General features: G+C 38.4%; 1 protein-coding gene across 2 annotated transcripts; it reads left to right on the forward strand.

The window, feature by feature from the left end:
- The first annotated feature begins 12,031 nt into the window (after nt 1–12,031).
- muc15 (mucin 15, cell surface associated) lies at nt 12,032–25,524 on the forward strand. Of its 2 annotated transcripts, none has more exons than XM_017414153.3 (4): nt 12,032–12,287; nt 16,917–17,950; nt 22,298–22,468; nt 24,111–25,524. In XM_017414153.3, exons 2-4 carry the CDS (start codon nt 16,936–16,938, stop codon nt 24,224–24,226), a joined length of 1,302 nt encoding a protein of 433 aa, XP_017269642.1. In that variant the 5' UTR covers nt 12,032–12,287; nt 16,917–16,935; the 3' UTR covers nt 24,227–25,524. The 2 variants fall into 2 exon arrangements, with proteins under 2 accessions (XP_017269642.1, XP_037835764.1); XM_037979836.1 differs by lacking the exon at nt 12,032–12,287 and adding an exon at nt 12,952–12,977.
- Nucleotides 25,525–26,161: the final 637 nt, after the last annotated feature.

Raw genomic sequence — 26,161 nt, forward strand, 5'->3', positions numbered from 1 at the left:
TCATGAGACATGGACCCTGTCAGAGTCAGATTTAAACATAGGCTTACTTACAAAACGGAAACAAACAAACAAAAAGAAAAACATCAAAAATAAAAAAGCACATTCATTCATATCTATCTATCTATCTATCTATCTATCTATCTATCTATCTATCTATCTATCTATCTATCTATCTATCTATCTATCTATCTATCTATCTATCTATCTATCTATCTATCTATCTATCTATCTATCTATCTATCTATCTATCTATCTATCTATCTATCTATGTAAATCTGAATGTGTCAGTTTGACAAACTATTTAGGGTAATTACACAGATGCAAAGATACTGAGTTTTGGTTTTTATTTCACTTTTGAAAGGGTGAGCAGCTGCTTCAAACGTGTCACAGTAAAGCAGCAGAAAAACTCAATGTGCTGACACCAAAACAGACACAGATAAAGAGTTTAACCCTTCTGAAGCCCTCAAAAAAGAGATAGAAAGAGATAGAGAAGCCCTTGTAACTTTGGGTAAATTTGACCCAAAGACCATCTTTAAGACATTTATTTTCAAATAATAACCACAGACAATAGAGAGGGTATTAAGCCATCATCTCTAGGAATGAAATAAGTAGTCTTTGACTAAAGGTAGAATTTTTCCAGTGATAGGGAGTGGAGAAGATTTTGAACTATTGCTTTCTGCTTTTCTTCTAGATGAAAGGATGGGAAACGAGGATCATGGTGTCCAAAAGGGAGAGAGAAAATATATTGGTGGAGAGTGGGCAGGCAGGTGAAGTCTTTTTTTTTCACAGGGTTTGATTGGTGATGCAGGACTGCTTTCACTGAGGATGTCAAGCCATCAGGTAAGAGGAGCATGAGAGGAGAAAGTCTGATCAGCTGTCCTCACGCAGGAGGAAAAACTGCACAAAGGGGAACACAAGCATAGATAATTAAGTCGAGTTATTTAAAGCCAAGCAAATACTAGATCATGGCCTCTGAGATCACCAAGGGTACAGTCAGGTGTTAGATGATGGTCTGAGCTAATCTTAAGTAGCAGAAGGTTGATGAGGACATTGGCAACAGGCTTGACAGGAAGTGAGTTGGCGCCAAAGAGTGCAGAGCAGAGATTTAGCCAGATGGGTCATTCAGTGTGTCTATATGAACGTCTTGCTAATAAGCACTTTTATGTCAAAGCTGAGGTATTTTAAATAACCCAGAAAGTGTGCTAGCTTGAATTTGTCCCAACCTCCAGCAGAACCAACCAATTTTCAACATGAACAACAAAAAAGTGAACCAACTAATTGCATAAAAAACATAAATCCATCAAAACAATTGACTTTGAGGTGTATGAGAACTAATGGTAAGAAAGTCATGCTCATGCCATGCCTCTGCTGTGGGATCAGGTCCCTTGTAGATTTGGATGTACTACTTTGAATGAGTCATTATCTGCCCTGTAGTTTGAAGCAAACTTCACATTCTCATTGAAAGTTCAGTTTTGAGAAAGCCATAAACTTACCTTACAGATTGTCAGATCATTCTGAACTGAACACCACAGTGATGACACGTGTATATATACTTATATGCAATGTCTTTTATTTCTGATATTATTCATTGTATTTTAATCCATTTTTCCCCTTGTTAATCTTTTTTTTTAGTTTGCCACAAGTAGGTGCCTGGGCAGGGGATGTTTGTTTGTTTGTTTGTTGTGGATTTAAAATATTGAAAAAACTCAATAAAAAGAGTGTTAAAAAAAGAAGGAAAGAGATTGAGAGCAGAAGAACAATAAGGATGTCAGCTCACAGATGTTCCCTCTTTGCATGTCGGTCCAAGGAACTATATATAACTCAAACTATAAAACAAATATGAATACTATGTTTCATTTATTAGTATTATTCTCAGATTTTTACATTTTTTGTGATCTCTGTGTCATATTGCAACTTTAAAAAATCATTATTCAGTCATAGAGAAAATAGCATCCTTTATATCCAGGGACTTTATGAGATAAAATATACTGTATGTAATAGCTGAACAAATCCCCCATAAAGTCACTCACTGGTTTGTGGATTTATGTTTTGCATTCATGTTTTTTTCTTTACCCAGAAACCATGCAACCTTTGCATAGTGGAGTTAAAATATTTAAAAATGGCTTCACCTTTAAACCACATCACGTCTACCTGATTACCTATTGTACTCAAAATAAGATCATGCCACAAACAGACATTGTTCTCCACTAAAAAAACACACATAACTAGAAACTAAAAGAACAACTTATGTGAAAATGATTTCAAACAGAAGACCGTCAATGCGTCCATTTTGTCCAGTTTGTTTCTTTCACACATTAGTCCACATCATATCACTATTTATATGACACCAAATGTGTGTTTGTCTCCATGCTTGCCGGAGAACCTTTACACTCTTGTAGTGTATTAGAGGGTAATAATTAATTCAAGCTCATCAAAAGGGGCACCTTTTTACTATTAGAAAAACCTTTAATTGATTTCAGTCTCAAATTGATCTGAAAGAAGAACTCTTTCAGTAAGTGGCAGTGATTCGATTATTACTCACATTTAGACATTAATTAACACATAATGAAATCTTACAGCATGAAAAGGCAGACGTTTGAATAATAAATCTTGTGGAAAATACAAGGCACTTTTTAAGATGATTGTAGATGCAGTAATTAGGACTATTATGAATGATAAAACCTTATGAGAAATACCTTTACCCTATTGTAAGGAATTAACCATGAACTACCAGGCACATAACGTTTAAGGCAAGAGAACACTGGATCAGATCAAATTTGGGGAGATCAGGACTTGATAGTAGTGGAATTTAAAGGTCATCAAGCAAAGGGTTTAACAACCTAGCACCAGATTTGGAGAAAAAAGGGTTTCGTTCCTATTTTGAGAGGCACAGGGCTGGTGGTATTCCGTCTCTTCTTGAGGTGGATCCCCTCAATGACCTTGGAGAATGTGGAGTCCAAAGATGGGCTGGTGAACAGCTGATGTCCTGACCGCCCCCCGAGTGAGCACAATGTGAGCAAGTGAGCGATGACAGCTATGCACATGCATCCTATAGAAAAAAGCAAGTAAACTGATACTTTATTTGAATAAATATGTCGGTGTGCATCCTTAGTCATCCAGGACAGGACAATTTATAGGTCGCGTCTCACTGGGCTGTGACTGTGGGGAGACCAGTTGGCAACTCAGATTGCATTACAGATAGGTCCATTTTCCATTGCAGTCTCGCTGAGATCTGACTATTTGTGATCATGCAACCAGCGAGAAGAGGGCCAAAAACATTCCAGCATGTTTTTGTCTGCATGGCTTGCAAAACTGCATTCTTGGCTGTGCACGTTATTCTTTTGCCCAAGTCTGCCCACATTGTACCCACCTTGGTTCATTTTGTACCCACTTTGGCAGCCACCCCGTCGGTTATGTTTTAGTCTCCTGGGGCACACTTTTGAAATAAAGATAGGCAAATTTGGACCAGTTCTTTAAATAATTATCATTTATCATCAGTGTGGTTTTCAGACCTGGACGTTGGCCTCGGATGTTTTCAGAGCTTCTGTGTAGGAGTCCAAATACAGCTTTAGTGCTCTTGAGATGGGTTGGAGGCGTCCATGATGACTCTGTGACTATTATGAGAGAAAAGCTGTTACCAGCTAGTTGCAGCCCAGCGAGACGCTCTGTTAGGTTTTATTCATAAACAATGATGCTCATTTAGGAACACAAAAAGGTGAAGTTAAAAGAAAGTAAATTTATCTTCACTCTGGGGAACCAATTGTATTTCCAGTTTGTCAGTGGCAGTGCAGTGAGATACCACCTCGTGAGTTTGGATTTGGTTAACTTTCAGTGCAGGGTTAGGGGGCAAAAAGTCAGACGTAGGAGGCAGGTTTAGAGAAGAGAAATGGCAGTCCATAAAAAAAGGAAGGAAAAAGTGGAAAAAAAACCCCAACAACAACAGTGCAATAGGATGCTATCAAGTTGAGATAAAGTCTAAACAGACAACAAATCCAGCAAACAATGATTGATGAACCAGTGGTTTGTAGTGAGGGGACAGGTGAGGGAAAAAAACACAGCAAGACAGTGTGTGTGAGTGGAAGCGAATATCACAAGCAGAAACCATGATATGACAAATGTGGATGTTTCAGTGCTGTCTCTGGAAATATGTTTGCCACCATGCCAGCTACAGTACCATTATACAGTCATATCATATGCATAATATGTGTATTTTTACCATGTTAATGGGTCTCTCCTGTCCTCTGCTGTCGCAAACAGAAAGACCTTGAATATAAATGTAAACAGAGACGAGTGTGCGAGTGACAACAAAGATTGCATTTTTAACTTGGATATAAAGGTGCCCTACCTCTGTGTAGGTGAGAACCCGGGTATTGGCCTCGTTCCAGGTAAAACTGTTCAAAGTAAATTTCTCAATGGTCATTAATAAATTCAATTATTCTTGTGACGCATCAGACAGCATTCCCCACCCCCATCCAAAAAATCAGAAATAAAAAAATACAAACATGATCAACTTTGTGCTTTTAAAAGAGACAGTGAACCAATTGGAATCCCATAAAGTTAGTGGGACACACAATAAAGATTTTTTTAATGTTTTTTTTTATTGATTGATTCAAAGTTTTTTAAAAATTTTATTTCTGTTTTTCTCTTTTATTCTTGGTTTGCAGATATCGTGCTCTTCCTCCTCAGACTTCCAGTGGATCACGATGCATTTTTTATTAAGGTCCTGACAATGGAAGAAAGCGGAGCTGCCTTTCCATTGTTAAAAATAGTCACGAGGAAAAAAAAAAAAAAAAAATGAACCCAGGAAACGCTGAAATAGGATCATAAAGGTTTTATTGGCTATTCACAATAAAAACTTAATAAGCTGCCAGTGCCTTTCGTGCCTGCGTCCCCTATGAAGGCCATGAGACTGACATGAGTGTGTCAGAAAATATAGGAATAAAGCCATATTCAAGCCACTCTTACGATGTGTATCTAAGGGTTAAATGTAAAAGATATCAAAGCAGAGCCATTCAGCTTTCCCTCCTGCCTCCTGGGCCTCGCTGGTTTCCGCCAGACACAAACCTGAAGAAGATAATTCGACTCTGACAGTGAAGCATCCTCCCCAGCGCCGCAGAAGCGCACCCAGCTTCTTGCACGCCCATGCGCGTATAAATCACATGCTCTTTGTTGGGTTTAAGAGGGTATCATTATTGCTTTTTGTGAGTTCAAAGCAATGGGACAGCCGGATATGGAGTCTAATCAAGCCCGGAGAGAAAGCAACATGAAGTCACATCCTGGCTGTGTGTGGGGGAAAAAAAAACAACACAACTGTCCAGCATTCGCTTTCGGCTAAACCTACAGCCATGGTCTTTTTATTTGAAACCACAAGGACCGCCTTTGTTCTATTTAGAGTGTCACACTGATTGTGTTGCATGCCGAACACCTCCTGGGAGCAGACTGCATCAATATGCAACAACGATCAGGCAGCTGCTACTCCACTGTCAGAAGAAGCATGATTTGTAATTAAGCTACATGTTGCCACCTCAGACAAATTTGTCGTCAAGAGGCAGTTTGCCGAGAATTTCATTCTTGCTAACTCCGCATCAGAAGCCATTAAGACCTTGTGTGGGAAGCCACGCAGGATTAGGCTCGGCAGAAATTATGCACCTTTTTTTTATGATCAGCTGAGGAAATAAGTGAGAGCACGCACAGTTTGGCTTTTTCATTATGCTTCCTCCGAAGAATTGCAAAGTGTTTCTGCTCGAGCCTGAGCCACACACAGCCTTAGATCAAGGGGATCATAAAATCAAACGGGGAAAGCACTCGACGAACCTAATGATCAACAGGCGCATCTGAGAGCTTCATTTTGGATGACTTACTTGAAAAATGAAAATGACTTAAATTAGAGAACACTTTGACGCAAAATATGTACTGTGGAAAGGAAAGTGTCTGGAAATGAATTGCAAAAGCATGACACATTTTGTTGTTGCCTTTCAAGCTGGAGTTTTAAACTAAGATCATTTTATTTTGCAAAATGACAGTCGTAGCTGTTTTAATCAAACTTTGAAATTAGCGTTAGGCAGAATGTTGCAATTTAAAACATTTTATTTATTAGCAATCAGATTATATTTTGCGAATGACTCAGATTTTAGCTCAATATCTGTCAAATTGACTGAGTTACAACCAGTTTTGTGTTTGCAGAGGTTGATTAGCTGTGGTGGCCATCTTGAATTGGGTTGGCTCCAAAAGTTAATCAGTTCTAGCAGCACATCCATTAATGACTTTCTGAGAGACTCATTTAAATCTGCCCAGTGGTATATGGGTTATTTTGCTAACAGACAGACAGAGCTGACTCTAATAGTTAACGACAAAGTTTAAAATGGAAATCTTCTGCAATCAGCTTCCGCTCCAGGTATGTGTTGGGGATGACTCTCAGCTACTACCACAACAGATTTTAGCTCATTTCATGTTAAATAAGTGGGTTATACCCATTTGTTTTTTTCTAAGCTCAATCGGACTGTGGCGGCCATCTTGAATCAGGCTAACTCTAAAAGTGAATCAGTTGTAGAAGTCCATCCAGTGATCACTTTCTGTGAGTTTCATTAAAATCCAGCTAGTGGTTCACAAGATATTTTGCTAACAGGCAACTAGACACAGGCAAAAGCATCATAGTACCCCCTTTGCCTTTCAGTAGCAGACGGTAAACATAATTTGAACTCAGAAATAGAAGCAGCGCGGTCTGTTTTTTTAATTTATTAATTTTCCTGTCTAATCAGAGGACGTAATCTGGAGCTCAGTAATAATGGCTTAAAGAATGCTTCGGAATCTTCAGCTAAGTGCAGGCCCATCATTGCGTTCGGCCATTATGTGCTCTCTTTACAGCCACTTTTCTGGCTGTGTCTCTCCGGTGAAGCCAAAGTGGCCTCTGAGCTCTCAACAAGCTCATCCATATCCATATATTCAGTCTTATTTTGCTCCACATGCACATCCTGCTGGTGATTGGAGGCGAGATAACACTGTAAGCGTCTCTGCGTCATCCGCGGGGATTTGACATCTCCGGATTCCTAAAGAGTTGCTGAATGAGCAGCGCACTTCATATTCATTTTGATTCTAAAGCTTGTAAACCGTCTGGCCTTATCTGCGCCGCTTTTGTCGTCCCGTTCCTGACTTTGAGGAAATGAGAAATACGCCACTTGCCACATTTCTATGTTTGCAGTGTGCGAAGGTGGGCGATATCGTTTCTGACGGCGTTTGCCTGTTAGCCAAATATCTCATGTACCACTGGGCCGATTTAAGTGAAACTTTCAGGAAACAGTCGCTGGCTGTACACCAGCAGCTGATTAACTTTTGGGGTCGACCCAATTCAAGATGGCCACCACAGCCAACTGAACTTAGAAAACACAAAAATGTTTCTAATCCAGCCAATTTTACAGATATTGAGCTAAAATTTAGTGTGGTTGTAGTTCAGAGTCATTCACAACACATATGTCAAGTGCTACTAATTTCATGAGACTGTTGCTCAAAACTTTAACATTAACCCTTATTGTCAAATCTATTTTTCTGTTAACAAAATATCTCACAAATCACTGTATGAATTTTAATGGCACTTTCAGAAAGTATTTTCAAACTTTTGTCATATAAAGGCGCACCGGACTATTATTTGTTACAAATACTAATAATTGGATCCCATTTCAACTGCATCAAGACAAAATGCCAACAATGAAAGTTGTTTTATTAAGTTGTATTTTTGCACAAATGGGTGAATCCCAAAGGAAAACTTGGAATATCTTGGCATGGTGTAAAGTGTTAGTACACAACAAAACTCATCAAAAAAGTGGCGATGTGTTTACAGTTTTTGCCACTTTTTTGGCAAACATTTTACACAGTTTCATGAACAATATCTGAAAGTCTCATCTTTGGGCAACTGAAAATAATTTGAGTAAAACCTACAAGACTTTCAGAACTAAGCAAATGGACTTATTTTCTTGTTTGTCAAGACTAAAATGTGTGGGGATACAAGCAGTATGTGACATGTTCAGTTTGTGAAAGCTGAACCAACATGCAAATCACTCCCCTCCCTCCTGAGGGTTGCTAGGATCCCTGTCAGGCTGGTCCTCATAAGACGTTGTCATGAGTGAACACGCAAATTGGTGTGAAACTGTTGGGGAATTAGCTCCAAGGTGGTTATAGAAACCCTGGAAAGCTAAAACCCGAGACCTCAATTTTCTATTTAAAGTTGGGGTTTTTTCAATTGACCTATATGGCTTACCTCACCTCTCGCTCTCACACCATCTGTCCTGTCTGTCCAAAATGTGAACATTTCTGCTCTCTAAAGAGTCACTTGAGGTGTAGGTCCACGGCCGAGTCTCGTCCTGGAGAGCTGGCTCTCCTGTGTTGAGCCGTGCGTCTGTGGAGAGGCTGTTTAGTTTCTCCTGCGTAGAGGTCTCAGCATTCCTTCGCTGCACTGAACCGTGAACACCAGTTTGTATTTAGGTGGGTATTTTTTTGCTTTTCTTAGGATGAACCAAGTTCTGTCTGAAGGTCCTTTTGGTTTGAAATGCACCAGGTAAAATACTTATGGCAACATATGAAATGACAACCCCCCTCCACGCCATCCCTTCACTTTTGTGGAGTGTTTTTTCGTATTCCATTTCCTTTCCCTCTGTCCTAGTTGGGGACGCGCTCGACGTGATGTTGCAAAGTTCCGATGGTATGAACTGAGAAAGCTTTTCCACGAGAAACAAACATAACAATTACTGTTTTGTGTCTTTAGACAGAGCCTCTCATGTTTTGTGCCGGGGATAATTTTATTTGTACTACGATTTGGTTAGGTTTAAGCATGCAAAACAAATCGTGACAAAAAGATGAAGTAAAAAAAAACTAAACAAAAACTAAACTATAGAAGGTCTTCAGTGAATGTCTACGGCATGTTAGGAATCTCATTACCATAGTGATGAATCCTGCACCATCTACAGAAATGTGGGTCAGGCATGAAACAAACTTCTGATTAAAATACATTCAGAAACCTACTTTGCACTGGAAGTCTTTTGTCCATGTCCACAAACAAAATGATTTGTTTTTCATGCATATTTGAACGTTTTCATGAAACCCAGCTGTATATAAACTGTTTCTCAAAAGCATCAAATATTAATTCAGCCTCTTCTAATTCTGTTATATATATAATCCATCATGGTTTTCTCAGATAAGGCTTTAATATCTTCTTTTTTGCTGGCATTATTTTCAGCTGACTTCAAAGAACAAGACCTTACAGCAAAATGTGTATAATATTTTCTACAATTTAGATACAGCCATGGAGGACAATATTAAAACTTGTGTAATGTATTGTGTGGTAAAATGTGTTTACATCCTTAAAATTTTTTGACACTTGTTTTGTCTTCATTTACTCCGCTGTTGTGGTGTTTTACTGCCACCGAAAAAAACAACAACAAAAAAAAAAAAAAAGAAAGAGAGAGGGAAAACTGTCTGTCATATTTGTCACACTGCTGGTGATCCATAAATACACAACACTGTTGTGAAGTTTGTCAGAACGTTCCCTGTATGATTTTTATGGCTTTCAAATACTTGTGTTTTGAAGCCTAAAGCCTGTTTATTCCTTCTTCAAAATTTAAATTTTTCTATTATTCATTTCTCTTACGAGGCTGCTTCAAATGCTGTCAGGCTGCGTAAGGTGCCAGTAACAAGCTGTCTGTGAAAGAACTCTGTGTGCTTAGCGTATAAGCCACTGTTAAACCTCATTTATGGCACTTTATCAACAGCTGAGCGCCAAACAATGACGCTTTCAAAACACTGTTAGAAAACTGTCATCTGGTTATATTTTTACCACTAAAGCTTATGATGTCTGGACATGTATATAAAACAGTTCAGGGACTATGACGGTTGAAAAATAACCTGGATAGACTGAGTTATTTGAGACAGCATGGCTTTCAGTTGCTTCTAGAAAAAAAAAGTATTTTGAAACACTTTGAAACATCACTAAAGGTGATATGTCACTGGGTTGAGACTAGTTGACAAACATCCTGCATAATGGAGTCTCTCCGAATGTCTCTAGCGTGTGTCATGGCGTTCGTGATGGTTCTCAACTTCCTCGCATGAGTCCCGCCGTCCTGTCGCCTGAGTTTTGAACACGTTTCAAAACCTTGTGTGACAACCTTTCTCTCGAAACAGTCACAAAGTCAGCGTAAGTGTCTCCAACGCATCTCAAAACTCATATAAGACAAGCTGAGATGGGTATGATGTGGGTGGAGGTAAACAAAAAAATTAAGGGGCATGGGCAAGAATGCAGTTTTGCAAGCCGTGTGCCTTAAAATATTAGTTTTTTTTAATGTTAGTTTAAAATGCGGCCACATGGCTCATTGGTCACATGGTCGCTAACGGTCAGAGCTCAGTGTTATTGCAACCAAAAAAATTCACTTTTTTTTTTTTTTTGGCGGTTTTCCTGTAATATTTAGTCACCAACACTTGCAGCCAAGCGAGATTTTAGCACTCAGCCTAAATATTTCCATTTAGGCAAACCAAAAAATTCCTTTAAAATCCATTTTTTCAACTTACTAAATAGCAAAAAGTCATCCTTTTTCTGTATCATCAGGTCAAATATTTATTTGTTAGTCTGCTAGGCTAGTGTGGTCTCAAAATTACAAGGAAATCTTGAGAAAATGGGTTTTCCATTGCTGTCTTACTGAATTTGTGTTTACAATCAAGCAACCAGAAAGCCACATGGCTGCATTTTGAGCAGCCTATTTAAAAAAAAGAGTCACAACTTTTTTTTTGTGCACGGCTTGTATACTGTATGCTAGGCCGTGCACATTATTTTGTTGCCTACCTCCGCCCACATTGAACCCACCTTGTTAATCGCCCCCCCATTTATATGGTAATCTACAGGAGTACACTTTGTAAATGAGATGGTCTGATATAGACCATTTTAATAATCATGGCCTGGATTTTTGGGGCTGTTTTCTGTTAGTGGAGGGCTAATGTGCAGGTGTAAAAATACAGCTCTAACGCTCCTGAGAAACTTTTCAAACATGTTCCAAATTCAGGTGACAAAACTGCGATCATTTGCGACTAACACAAAGAAAACTGACGACCCCCGCAAACATTTCCAAACAAAACCATCCTGAGTGCCATTCACAGAGTAGTTGCCAGCTGTCGCAGCTCAATGAATTACATTTTCATAAAACCTTCATTGAGTTTAATGATAGTAACCAAAGAAAAAAACATGCTAAGCTAAGTTGGTGTGAATGGTAAACATCTGTTCTGATAAAAACACATGAATATCATCCACATGATTAAATAGGTAAATCAACTGGAGTGTATTTTACATGGTTCTCAGTTGTAAGGCTGTTTTAGCTCATTCTGACTGTGGCAATAATAAAAAGAAAAAACAGGCAACACTTGATATATTTCAGAGAAGAATCTTTAAACAAGCCGTGGGTGCTAATATGAACTTATAACAAGTATTGGTGTCAAAGCAGAATAATGGTTACATTGAGTGGGTTCAGGGTTTTCAGGGAATTGCTGTCTAACTTTTAAATTGAAACTTGTACATGTAGGTTTCATTAACAAAACAGCACATTCAGTCCTTGTTCTTAACTCAAAGCACACTGGCTCTGAGTGCCACTTTATCTGCCTCACTCGTCTGCTCAAATGAATTCAATCGCTGCGTGACTCACTTGACTGAGGAATGAGAGACAAACAATCCCGGCTCATTTGACGCACACTACCTGAGAGTTCACAAAGTCACACGTCACACGTGGAAGCCTGATATAGACGAGAGACAAAGGCGTGGATGAAACCTGAGCTCGTCGGGCTCCTTTTTTGTTGCCATGACGACAGCAGTCCTCAACAGTCCCTCTGTGAAAAGAGGAAGAAAAAAAAAAAGCTCAGAAGGACGGGTGGCAAAAGGCTCCTCCTACTGGGGGAATTTATAACCCTAACTTGGCAACTAAAAACTGACATATTGAACGTATGTAGATGGCAACATGTTACAATTGCTGGTAAACAAACTAAATCAAACTTTAGAAATCTCTCCACATTCTCTTTCCCATCCCTGCTCTCTGTGGCCTTTTCACAGCGCCCGGCGGATGCAGTTCAGGGCGTGTTGCTGTGCCGGCAGGTGTAGAAGCAGGTTGAGCAGGTTGTGAATGTCACTCTGTTGGGCCCTCCTCCCTCCGTTCCCTGCTTCTCTCTCCAGGGCAACTGCTGATTCATTGTTACATGTTGGCAGGTCAGTGAAGGGAGTTAGTTGTCTGCGCACCTGTTCTCATCTGACACAGCCAGAGATCAAGGTAAGGATTCGCTGCCGAGAGATTTCATATTTAACAAGCAACAAACACGAAACAGGACCTTATGTGATTGCAATTTTTTAGATTTACAAGAGTATAAAATCAGAAAGTAAAAGCCATGGAGAGATAAAATGTAGAATTAGAAATTGGAACAATTCAAATTGCCTACAATTTAAACACAGAAAACAAAGGTAAATGTAGTAAACAGTTTAAATGTACCAGTGTTTTCCTGTTATCTTAATTGCTCGTTAGTTGTGGTCATTAGTTGTGTTTTGTTCCATGTGCTGATGGACTGCTTAATTTGTTGCATGACAACCGTCAGTTGTTTATCTGATGTGTTTGTTATGTACAGCGCAGGAAATATACTCAACACTTTGTCTAACACAGCTATTAGAGTTGTATTAATATAAATGTTACGTAAATTAGAGAATCTGATAACAACAGAGGGAAACAGTGAACAGCTTAAATGTCAGCTAATTAATGTGTTTGTGTGTCTGTATTTAGGTCCAGGGGTGTTTTCAGGGTGTAGTGTTTCTTTCTGTCTATGTGTGTTCCTTTGTTTACGTGGGACTGGATCTCTGGGAAGTTAAGGCTGACAGGGCTGCTGAGGCGATAGCTGCTACAGACTCTGACAGAGCAGCAGAGTGGGAACTCTTTTCAGCAGAAAGCTTCTCTGAGTGTGATGGGTCAGAGGTAAACATGTCTTCCTGTCTTCTCGACTCGCTGCCTCTCAAAGGCTCGTTGGTGAGACACCCACGGACAAATACACTCTCAGAGCAGCAGTGTGGGAGGATGCGGGAATAATATGATGGACAGGAAGTGACACTGGCTTGGATTAAACAGCCCACATATGTGGGCAAGCACAAGCCCAAAATATTGAGAACATTTGTCTTTGACCAGTCTGAGTTGTTTCAGGTGACCTGTGACATTTCTGGGACGAGTTTTAAAGTCATTACACCCAATCTGATGTTTGCACGATCAGGATTGTTTTCACAGGAAACATATTCATTTACGTGGCACATATAACAACAAACCTGTTAAACCTGCTCCACATTAACTGGTTTCATTTTGAATTTCAAATGCTTGCAGCACAGTTAGGCTTTTAAACACAGACTGTTCAGTATGCAATAATTGTTTCATTAATCATCTAATTATTGAGGTATTTTTTCAGAGTCAAAATATAGATTTGAAGTGAGGGGAATAGAAAAAAGTACATGTACGCATACATGTGAATAATATGTTTCAACCTTCAGGCTAAATTTCTAAGAAGACGCTGATGGATTGGACTAAAGCCCAGATTGCTCACTTTTTTCCCCCAGCTGGTTGAATAATAATTTAAAAGTCTAGGTAGCACATTTAGGCAAAATTCCATTTATTTTATTAGATTTTCTTTTCTTTTTTTTTAGGAAAAGCTCTGACCACATGCACTGCATCATGCGTTGTTTCACTGGGCTGCAACTGTTGAAAACTATTCTGTGACTCAAAATTGAGGGAAAACTGCGAGAAAAAAAAAGACGAATTCTCTGTTCACATCTCCAAACGACCAGCAAGCAAAGTGGCCATGTTTTGTATGGCCGGCTTGAGAAAATCATGACTTATTTTTGTCAGCACGACTTGCAAAACTGCGTTTTCTTGTCATGCACATTATTTTGTGCCCACCGTGGTTTATGATTTAATCCACTGTAGTATGCTTTTAAAATAAAGATAGGAAGATTTGGACCATTTTTACAAATAATTTATTTTAACATGGTTTTTAGTCCCGGACATTTGCCACAAATGGTTTCTGTGAGAGGAGAGCTCCCATGCAGGCATCCAAATACAGTTCTAGCCCTTGTTAGACTAATTGGAGACGCCTATGACAACATTCAGAAGAGTTTAAGATGTCCACAATGAATTTGTCGCACCAATCTTTTGCTTTTTATAATTAAAACTTGAGCAACAGGACGACACCCCTCTGCGACTCACGCAAGGTAAACGAGAACCGGGGCAAACGTTACCAGATTTTCTGGAGACTTCCCTGCAAATACCATTCTTCAACCAGTCACAGCATTGTGAGATAGTAGTCTTAGCTTTATTTGTGAAGAAAAAAGGTTTAATCATAAACAAAAAAAGATGGAGGTAAAAAAGTAGCTCAATCTTCCTTCTGGAGAACCAATTTCATGCTGAGTTGTTGTTTTTTTAATTGTGTTACCTGTACTTGGTTCAGAAAAACTGACATAAAACTTTTTCCTTCTCTGGATTGTGAAACACCAACAGTTTTTTTTTTCTGACTGCAGCACATTCTTTGGTTGACTGAACTATTTTTCTAAATGATAGGCAAATGCGAATAGTTTGATTGATCCAGCATTCACACAGCAGGCAGTCGCCAGCAACCACCCATGGCTTTTTCATTTATTTTTCAAAGTGCAGAGAAGAAAAATAGGTACACAGTGTTTGTGAATGACAAACAAGTATGTAGAGGAACTGCCCATAGATTAACATTTCTGGCTTATTGGTGTTTGTCAGTCAGAAGCATGACAACCACACAGCTATTAATTAACAGACTCAATTTATTTCCAGTTAGTGGTACCAATATTAAATAGCCAGAATGAAAGCATAGTACAGGTATAACAGGTAAAACTAAAAATAAAATCCCCAGATTTGCATGTCCTCCTTTCCAGCCTTGCATACTGTACGTGGAGCCTTTCACACTGATAGCAAGAAGGAACAAAGCAGCTGATCAACAAAGACACTCACAGCAAGCATGCCCTGCAGGGAGCTGCTGTCATTTGTATGTAGGAGTTATGCCGAGGGGAAAACACATAGCTCACAGAGCATTTGTGTTAATTCACCCCGTCAATAAGTCACACATCTCTCTTGAGATTGTGTTGCGACTTTGTTGATCCGGATAACACTGCAGGCGTTATTGCATAGAACTTCACAGACAAACTCCTGATGTTGCAGCTCAGGATGTCACGATCCCGAAGATGTTAACTATCAAACGAGAGGATCTTTGATAGTCGGAAGGTGGGACAGGTTCAGCTCTTCAAGGATTTCCAATATGATTTGGTGTCAGTGCAGCTGACCTGCACTATCAAAGCAGGCAGGTTTTTTTTTTTCTTTAACTTTTGGAAAATAGGAGCAAGCAGAAATGTTTTGTTGCTCCGTGAATCTTTTAGTGCCGTCAGGGTGAGTTTGAATGCTGTGGAAAAATTGATTTTAAGAACTCTGGATCTCTCCATAAGGCATTCTGTCTTCATCACACACAAGCCTAAAAATAAAAAATAAAAAATAAAAATAAAATTCTGGAATTAGAATATTTTAACTCATAATTTAGAAGCAATTTTCTTTTACATCTATTTACATTTTGAGAAGTATTAATATCAAAAAGTCATAATAAAAGCCATATTAACATTGTGCTGTACTGTCATTAAAAGTGCTTCTTCAGTCTCTTCCTACACAAAATGACTCATACCACATAACAAGCTTTGGGTTTTATACAATATTAATCTGTCATCATTGCTAGTATCAGTTTAGTACAATACCATAAAAATATTTATAATACTCATTTACTGCTTTTAAAAAGAAATTATTGAAACTAAAAACATCAAGAACATTCTGAAACTCTGGGGTTTATCATTTACACATCAAAAAGTTCTCACTGCTGGGCCTTATGTAATAAAACCACATTACAACTAAAAGCTAATATTTACCAAACTAACAAATAAAAGTATACTTTATGTGTTTGTATGCACTTACTAGTCCAGATTCAATTTAACGTCTTATTTATCTGAGTTATGTTGTTGTATATTTGTCATAAAACAGAATTATACTGACTTTTTATATTTTGAATAAATTAATTTATTCTTATCAAAGAAAAAGAAAAGAAATTGTCAAAATTGTTCATATATTACAGGATTTTCTTCTGCGTGGTCACAGTGACCTTGAGCCACTAGATTCTGATGACTGTATCCTCAAACCCAACTAGGTGTTTGTGCCAAAGTGAAAGAAACACCTTCGAGGCTTCACAAAGATTTTGAGTTCACAAAAAAAGGAGGGACGACCTGGCAACCTGAAGCTCATTGTCTGTGCCGTTGAAGAGACATAAAAATAATTGCTAATTCGCACTGTAGCTATTTCAAAAGATTCCCTCTTGACACTTCAAAGAAGCGATTCAACACTGCTTGACACCTCTTTGAACTGCGAAGAGGCACTTCTTGTGACAGTGTCAAGGTCTCTTCTGTCCCACGAGAGAGGTGCACAGGCATGCCGGTTACAGTTATGCAATTTCCAGATTCCTTTAGTTTGACCCAACATAGCAACACAGAAAAAATAATTTAAACTCTGTTTTGTTAAGAAAAAAATGATCCAGCCTTTAAGATGATTCTATAGGCGTGTGGGGTTATGTAAAGTCGACTTTATGTAAAGTCAAATGTTTATTGACTTTGGAATAAATGCTTTCTACAAATGATGACCAAGTTGGTGCAGTTGCTCTTTTAAGCTCTCACTTTTTAAACACAATGTAATTTTCATAAAATGTATTTGTCGCTGGTTTATTTTAATGTAAAAACAACAAAATTTTATGAAAGAAGAATGTGAGTCTCTAAATTGATGTACTATATACAACCTAAAATTTTGTTTTTTATATTTCAGAGTGAACTCAACAAGAACAATGAAAACTTTAAAAATCACAGCATGCCTCTTTCTGCTTTCTCAAGCACTTCATTTGGCATCACTTCAGAGTATAACAACAACTGCGTCTCCTGTACATACAATTGATAAAGCTTGGCTCCGTCAAATAAACAACAACGAAAATGGAAATTCTCTATCTCCTGAAGAAAACGAGTTTGAGTCAGGGTTGGATACCTCAGAGTCTGAGAATGACAACAGTGGCGGGATTCCATCTGGCTTTATGGTAGAAAATACTGAAGAAGAGGAGAATGTAGCAATCCAAATTAGGGGTGAAAATAAAACATCTGAAGATCTGGATATTTCCAACAAAACGATGAACTCAGAGTTTGAAAATGGAACCACTAAGCAACCAGAATTGCCAGAGGCTGCCAATCCTCCAGCTAATTCATCAACAGAATTGACAAAGTCCAGCCAGACCAACATGACAGAAGCTGAAGAGGAATTTAATTCAAGCATGGCCGCAGATAACTCCACCAGTCCTCGAGATGTCTCTAATAACAACACCACACTACAGTCAACAACCTTGGCCCCAGAGAACGGTACCACAAAACAGCCCACAACAACACCAGATTCAGACAAAGGATTAGCAAACCATACAGGATCTACCACCACATCTGCACCAACCACCGCAGCACCAAGCACCACAGCACCAAGCACCACAGCACCAAGCACCACAGCACCAACCACCGCAGCACCAAGCACCGCAGCACCAAACGCCACAGCACCAAACGCTGCAGCGCCAAATGCAGAAGCGCCAAGCACTGCAGCACCAAGCACTGCAGCACCAAGCACTGCAGCACCAAGCACTGCAGCACCAAGCACCACAGCACCAGGCACCACAGCACCACAAATAGGAGAGTCTACAGCAGCAGCTCCTTCTGAGACCCCAGAAACAAGCTCACCTACGACCACAGATGTCCCAAGCACACCTGAGGTGGCTAACAAGAACGGGATATTTGCAGACGGCTCAGAACGAGGAACTGGGGCACAATCAGGTAATACAGTTTCTGATGTACAATTTTATGCCTGCAAAATAGACTTATATAGTGTCTTTGGAGTCTGATTTCAGGGGATGGTAGTCGGGGAGTAAAAGTCATGTTTTTTTGAAAAATTTAAATTAAAGGAATAACTCAATTTGTGTGCCATTCTTATGAATAGTCAGGGGAATTAGACAGGATTTTTTTAAGAAGGGACAAATAATTACTTAACCATCTCAGACGGTACAATAATAACATTGCGGTTCAAGCAAATGCTGTGTTGAGGCTTCCTAAATCCCATCATGTTTCTATCAGACAGTTACATGGGATGGGTTGATGTTAGGTTTTATGTGAATCATGTTGCTGTAAAATCATTCTTTGGCGTCAACAACAGTCAAAACTGAGGCAGTGCTGATGGATTACAGTACCTATTCAGAAATACCTCACAGCCCCACTAAAAAATATATTATCCTTTCAAAAAATGGTGTAGGGCAAAAATAGAATTGTAACAAAAAACAGTTTTAAATCCTTCAAGGATCAACTTGGTTATAAAGCAACACTTTGCTCCCTGATCATAAGCACATTTATCACTGTTGTATGTTTTACACACTGGGCTTTTCCGCCCTTTCTCTGACCCACATTTAGCTGCATCTATTTTCCCACTGGCAAAGGACAAATGCTCACTCTTTCAAAGGCAAAGGTTGGATTGAGTTTCAGGTTTTATCGATGTAGCCACTATGAGAGAAGGGGTCCGTTACAGCAGTCCTCTCAGTAGGACAATGAAACCCTGTTTTAGCCACCAAAAAAGGGCCTGAAAAAGGCAGCAAGGGACCGAGGTTAAAGAAGCTTCTACCTCTGTTCAGGAGTGTGAGACTAGCTTTTGGTGTCGACCTTAAGATTTGGGGGAGATTGGAGTGAAAAAGACCTCTTTTATACACAGTTGTGCAAATCAATCTCCAATTCAATTTAGCCTTTTGTAGCTCCTCGAAAAAGCTACTTCCACTGAAAAATACATGTGGGCAAGCTTGGTACCAATGAAAAGGCCCATAAAGGGCTGGTGTAAGGCTGGGATAAACAAAACTTGCATCACACAGACAGATGTGACAGCAAGACATAACAATAACAAATGATGGCAATAAACAGTAGGGAAACTGTTCTGAAACTGTGGGCGATCCAGAAGAAGAAAAAAATCCCCACAGTCACCATGACAGGCACAGCATGTACACAAAAACCATGCAAAGACACCCACTGTTGTATGCAGATAAAGAAAGTGTTTCTAAATATGAGCTCACAATTTATCTTTGGCTTCTCTGACCTCAATAAATCAAAACACCCGCTCACCTCAGGTATCTGATCTCACAGTGAATTAAAACATGCGCTCACAATTCATTTTATTAACCGTCTACAGTGTGGTTTGATGCCTTAATATGTTTGATGCCATTTTTATTCGAACACTGCACAACTGATGCAGTGATGTCATGAAAGATGTAGATATTTCGTCCCTACAAAGTGTCGGGTGAACTTGATTAACGTGCGAGATGGCAAAAGATGTGCTAAGACTGGGTGTCTTTTCTCAGATCCCTGGCAATCCATACAGCAGATAATAATCTATCTCATGGTGGTGCTAGTGGCCAGGGGATAACTAAACATCAATAGAAATAGTCCTCACAAAAACAAGTAATTCAATAAGTAGATGTCAAGCTTTATCAACAGCACATATGCAGAAGTTTGTAAAACTGACCTGAATCTTAATTTATTGATTTGCGCCATGCGTTTCTATATTTTTATTTTTGTTTTCTGTTTTTGTAGGCGTGAAACAAGTTACTTGGGGAAAAAAAAGTCTTTAGGCAGCTAGATAAAAATGATACAAAAAGAAGGATCTTCACATTTAACAAGTGGAAAAGTGCATTTGGATGTTGGCGTAACACATGACTGGGATTAGCTGCACTTTGATTCTACTTTCAGTCAGTGTTTCATGAGGTTTAATCATTAAGAAGTAATTTGGTTAGGTAAAAAAAAAAAAAAAAACTACCTGGGTGTGGTTGGAAAATTAAGGCTTTTTAAAAGTAGTTCAAAGAGACAATATGTCCTCTTTTTTCATAAACAGACAGCTTTATGATGTCCTCATGACATATCTGTCACATGCTCCTTTAAAATACCACCACACCCTTTATAACAATGAAGTTTCTGATCTTTTTGGGAGCAGCCACTTTTAAAGAGGTGTGTGAGCCAGCCAACTCCACCCTACTGTCACAAATACTCTTATGCGCTAATGTTCCAGGCTGGAAAAAAAACAAAACAATGGACCACGGATAGATGAAGTTGTTGATGTAACATAGAAGCCATGCTCAGAGTAATAGTCAAAAACCACACTGTAGTTTATGCTTCATGTCTGGTCAGTGAGTTTTAGGTTTTAAGAACAGGAAATCTTAAATGTTATGTTTTTGGTAGCATTTGTCTGTCTGTCTGTGCACAAGCTTACTCAAAAAAATTATGAAGGGATTTTCACGACATCTTCAGGAACCATCAAAAATGCCACAAAGAACAAGTGATTAAAGTTTGGTCGTATCAAAGTCAAAGGTCAAGGTCACAGGTGATTCTGTGCTCTAACTCTACAACCGTAAAATGTAGGAATGTCAAACTGCACAGCTAGACACGTCATGGGTCAAGGATGATGCCTGTTGATTTCAAATTCACTGGGTCAAAAGTCAAGGTCACAGGCGACTGTTTTGTTAAAACCTTTTTAAAACCTTCCTTGTTAAAACTTTCTCTATGCTCCAGCAGGTGACCCCTTTGTTGCCTCTGCCAAGGAGGTTATGCTTTCGGTTTTTATGTGGTTGTCTGTCTGTTAGCAAGATTACATAAAAACTAATATTGAACAGAAAGAATCCCCTCCCCACCTTCCCTCCGTCCCCAAGTTGATAAAATTTTGATGGTGATTCAGCTCATGATCTGGAGCGCACTACTTTTTACTGACACTCTGGCCTTGGCAGAGGTTTGTGCTCTCTGACTGCTTCTAGTTTCATTGTTGTTTGTTTTTGTATTGCGAGAAAGGCTGCTGAGACAGTGCATTTAGTACAAAAAAAAAGTTAGAAATCTATTTCGATTTTACTAACTAGCTGACAAGTTCCACCTCCTGTGAAAGAAAACATGCAAGACACACAAATGTCAGTTTCTACTAAAAAATATTACTTTAAAAATTGTGCTGGATGATGTAAATAATATGCCCCGTTTATTTCCATATAGTTTCATCATTATTTCATGTGTTGTAGGTTGATATTAACAGCCACAGAGCAACACTCTGAGGCTAAAAGATTTTTTCTTTTTAGTTTGGGGTAACATAAAGATGGAGTTTTTTACTCATAGGAGAGCAGGGAAGAATGACAGGTGCTGAATACAAGTCTTACTACAGCCAGAATAAAAAAAGGACCTAAATAACTGGAAGAAATGTGTTGTCTGCTTGCAGAACTGTCGAAAACACAAATAGAATTAGTTTAAATCCTTTGGTTCACCTGACCCCAGGTTAGAGGCAAAATAGATTCAAGTAAGTGAATAAATTGTAAGTCATTTTATTGTGTCGATCTTTATAAAATAAAAAAGAGACATTTTTCTGTCGAAGAATAGTGTGGACAAATCTGGCAGCTTCAAAAATAAATATATTACTGTGTTTACTTGTTTTGAACTCAGACAGCTCAAAAAAAGAGGAAGAAGAAAAAGCCAAAGTTCTCAGCTAAATAATTTAAACTTCAGTCTAGTTTCGTATGAACATATTAACAAAGTTTTTTTCCTAAATATCTGTGCCTGAGCAGATATTGAGTTTCTGAAATTGTCACTGATTAAAACCTAGCAACTCAGAATAAAAGTTATAAAGATTTAAACGTTTTATACATGTTTCATTAGGTCTACTTAGACAGCCAAATGTGAGGGTGAGTTTAAATGTTTTACGCAGCTTCCAATTAGCTCTGTGCTATAGTTTTATGTGCTGAATTGTTATATCTATCCATGAAGACATTGGATCATTTATGCCATACAAGAAGCACTCAGGCCCTGTAAACCTTATTTAGATGATTAACCCAGCATGCCACCTTAGTTTATTCAAATGTATTCAAAAAATTATCGTGATTTTGGCATGTTAATTGCATTAATTATCACAGTGTAAATTCCGCAATTCTGACTAATTAGGATGTGTATATCTATGGAGAGTGCCACTGCTGCAAACACACTCTCCGAAAACACATTTTCAGCCATAATTATTTTACAATTAGCCCTCTAAGACAGGAGTTGATATAAATCATTTATTTGTTGACAAATTATTTATAAGCCTTTCCCACCCCCTTCTAATCCCTCATTTCTTTCCTAATGAAGGTTTGGAATCGGATCCGTACAGGAGTAAGAGGAACGTGGCCTGGCTGGCTGTTCTTGGAACGACGGCAGTGGCGGCCTGTGTAGGAGTGGTGGCCTACATCATCCTGAAGAAGAAGCACCAGAAAGCCTTCACTCACAGGAAGCTGGTTGAGGAGTACCCTGCAGACCCAGGTAGGCTAGCCCCCAAAACATCTTCTGAAGAAGTTTGCTTTTAGTATACTTTGCGTATTTGGAAGTTGTCCATCTGGTTTATGAGTGACAGAATGTAAACAACAAATTTAACTTTGAAGAAACAAACTTTACCAGGTTGTACACCTCAGCTGTTGTTTCATTACGGCGCTGATTTACTCTGACAGACTTTATGCTTAATCACTTACCTTTTTCCACAAGTTCAGCATTGTTAGCAGATATGATACGGAGCAAATTAACATCTGTTTATGAGAGAGCTTCAGATGTGCTGGTTGGCAGATTTTATTGCCTCCAGTCTGTACTGTAACTGGCTGCAGGCTGGAGCTTCATAACTCATCCTGCTTTAATAAGGTAACCTCACCATAATGAGCTAACCTCACCATGTGAAATAGGATGATGTACTATAATAGCTAACATTTTGTCTTATTCTTGTCACGAGGAAAAAAAAGACACTGTCAATTCCCCTAAGCCCCCTTATATTTAACCTTTCCGTAAAGCTCCAGCTGAAATTAATCTACACAAGACAGCAGACTGCATTTTTTTTTCTCAAACACACAGATATAGAAATTTTGGGGGTGGTGACAAGTCATTTTTGTCAGCGGTGGACTGAGATTGCGAGATCGATTGTGCACTACTTTGAACTGCAGTATAGCAGGTTTTATGATGCTGGTGCACAACTATGTTCAAGCAGGAAGAGAGCACAAGCTCATAAAAACAAAAACAGACAAAGGTTTCACACAGTGATAAATTATGAGAAAAGAATATATAGTAACACTATATTAAGTGTAAGAATGTAGTCATATGTAGTCAATTAAATGCACTATGTGCAGATGCAAAAATGTCATATCTCTACATTGCAGTTTATTAAAATTTACGTCATATAAGTTCATGCTATTTCAAGCTGTTGTAGTCTCATAACATTCAAGGAAAAAAGTGCTGTTATTGATTTTTTATGATAGTTCAAAATGGAACCCGAACAGGAGAGGATAGATTACTTATTACTGCTGAATTCCTACAATAACAGGCCTTCGTCCAAGGTTGACTACAAATATATAAATTCAATGTTGCATTGTCTCTATAAAGCTATCTATAATTATGAAACACTGCAGCAGTTCAAAACAAAAGATGATGTGCAAACCCAAATCTGAAAAAGTACATAAAAAGAATGTAATGATTTGCAAATCTTATAAACCCATTTCTTATTCACAATGGAGCATAGGAAACTCAACAAATGTTTAAAGTAAGAAATTATAATTTTTTCTGAATAAAAAAAAGTAATTTTGAACTTAATGGCAGCAACATATCTCAAAAAGTTAGGAGAGAACCATGTTTCCCACTCTGAAGCATCCCCTCTTCTTTCAACATCAGTCTAAAAACATCTAGGACCTGAGGAGGGCAGCTGCTGGAGGTTTTAGAGGAAATCTTGTCCCTTTCAAGCAACGTCCCAGTTTTTAATTTTGAAACCTTTTTAATTTTGAGTTTTTGGAATTGGGGTTGTAGAACTATTCACAAAACCCCCCTATATTAACCCAGTCTTGATGGTTTTTTAAAGGGTTGTTTTCTGCAAAGACACATGCATGATAATCTTTCAGAAGATATTTAACTGTGATTTTCTCATTCTTAGTTCTTAGATTAGACAACTGCGAACCTTTGGACTTGAACTTCGGTGGGTCAGCGTACTCCAACCCAGGACTCCAAGCGGACAGCATTCAAATGGACAGCCTTTCAGGACGCCGTTAACACTTAAAACACTGCTATGACCACAACTCCCTTAAAAAAATGTCTGCCAAATGCAGTTTTTGCCATTTGTTGGAAGTTTAGAATGTGGAGTTTTGTAAAAAAGGAAAAAAAGGTGGTTTGAAAGTGGCACTTGTTTTGAAAGGGGTTTATTGTAAGTTACCCACATTTATATTTTGGATGCAGATTATATTTGTTAAATTTATTGGACTGAAGAAGAGGGGATCACTAATAATAATTTATCTATTGAAGGTACACTGCAGTAGCCAAAGTGAACTGTTCACCAGTAATGTATGTTGCCAAAGAGAATCAAATGAAGGTTTTTCTACTCAAGAAATTCTTAGATTTCAATGAAGGACATTAAAAATAACATTTACAATTTCATTTTAATTAGTTCTTTAATTGCACCCACTAAAATATTTGGTGTAAATTTGTTTAAATGATTTTAAGACCAAAAAGACATGAACCTTTAAGCACATCAGCTTTAGAGAAGAAAGTAGAATATGGTTCCTGCAGATTTGAAACCATTAAAAAAAAAGGTAAAGAAAATGTTGTCCCCCCTTTGTCTCAATTACAGACAACACAGCTGGTCCATTGAGACATTTGGAACAAAATTCAGAAGCCATCATGAACAATAACTATGTCCATATCAGCAATCACCTGCTGTCACTGTATAATTTCGGCAATAACAACTCGTATTTAAGCTGCAATATTCCTACAACTGGCAGTCACAGTCGAAACTAAAGGCTCGGGTTTGTTTTCTGCACTAGAGACGGAGGTGGAGGAAGGCTGGAAGCTGTTTTCTTATTCATAGAATGAGATTTTTTTTTTTGTATTCTGGAAGGGAGTTGTGTATCTGGTCTTTGCATTACTGAGTAGCAATAACTATATCTTCATAATACACGCTTTAAGTCTTCCGACCTCCAGGTGTCCGGACAGAAAATTGAGTTTGTCGTAGCAACAGAGTGCACCTTGGAGGAGTAGGTAGTGTTTACCTGCTGCACAGTCAGTGTGCTATAATAATACAATTATTCAGATTTCCTTTTATTCCAACTCTGCATCAACATGAACTCAGAAAGTTATATCTTTTGATAATAATACAGATTAATCAGATTTTTTCCCTGTCTTTGTAATGTATTTAATAATATATATATATTATTAATATATATATATATATATATATATATATTCAGATTTGCTCTTTTCTACACTTTCTTACTGTTCTATTATGAGAAAAAAACATATTTTACACTGGTTGTGTCAAGAACATTCATCCAGAAAATAAATCTTTTAGCTCTGTACATGCTTTCACTCATCATTACTCGAATGACACCTGCACTCAATCAACATGCACTGTGATTATGACTGATACGTCCCTCGGCTCAGCCTAAACAGCCAACAACAAGTTAGAAATGTTTTGCCGTGTGGATGGATGCAGCAGGCGTGGCAGATTTGCTTCCTTCCTCGCTGTAATTTCTGACATCAATCAGTGCCTTGGGTTGCTGCTCTAAAGAATCTCTGCAATTACTGCTGAAATAATACAACAGATAGATAAAGAAACTTCAACACCTCGGCTCGTACAATGCTTCAGATCTCGATAATGTGGTAATAAAAAAAAGCAAAACACCAAAGTATTGACTTTGTTTTGTGATATCAGGTGAGTCTGGGTGATAAAAATAAAAATATACCTTGACATTCAGACAGTAGAGGGATTTTCAATTTCTCAAATATAGACAAAGAATATTTATTCAGTCAAGGGCTTAACATTCCTTGAAGGAATATTACCTACCTCCTTTTATGCCAGAGTTTTAGACTAAGATCATGTTATTTTAAGAAATGACAAAGTTGTAGCTGAGCTGGTCAAAGCTTGAAAAATACTGCAGAGTTTTACGTGATATTGGGAGGTGTCACACTCATAGTATGTGTTGTGAATGTCTC

The sequence above is a fragment of the Kryptolebias marmoratus genome, linkage group LG15 (genome assembly GCF_001649575.2).
Source record: "Kryptolebias marmoratus isolate JLee-2015 linkage group LG15, ASM164957v2, whole genome shotgun sequence".
Taxonomy (NCBI): Eukaryota; Metazoa; Chordata; class Actinopteri; order Cyprinodontiformes; family Rivulidae; genus Kryptolebias; species Kryptolebias marmoratus.

Bases quoted from the DNA above. Each gene is read 5' to 3' on its own strand.
- muc15 (XM_037979836.1), top strand. The intron at 17,951-22,297 runs GTAATACAGTTT...TTCCTAATGAAG, and splicing joins AGGAACTGGGGCACAATCAG to GTTTGGAATCGGATCCGTAC. The intron at 22,469-24,110 runs GTAGGCTAGCCC...TCTCATTCTTAG, and splicing joins GGAGTACCCTGCAGACCCAG to TTCTTAGATTAGACAACTGC.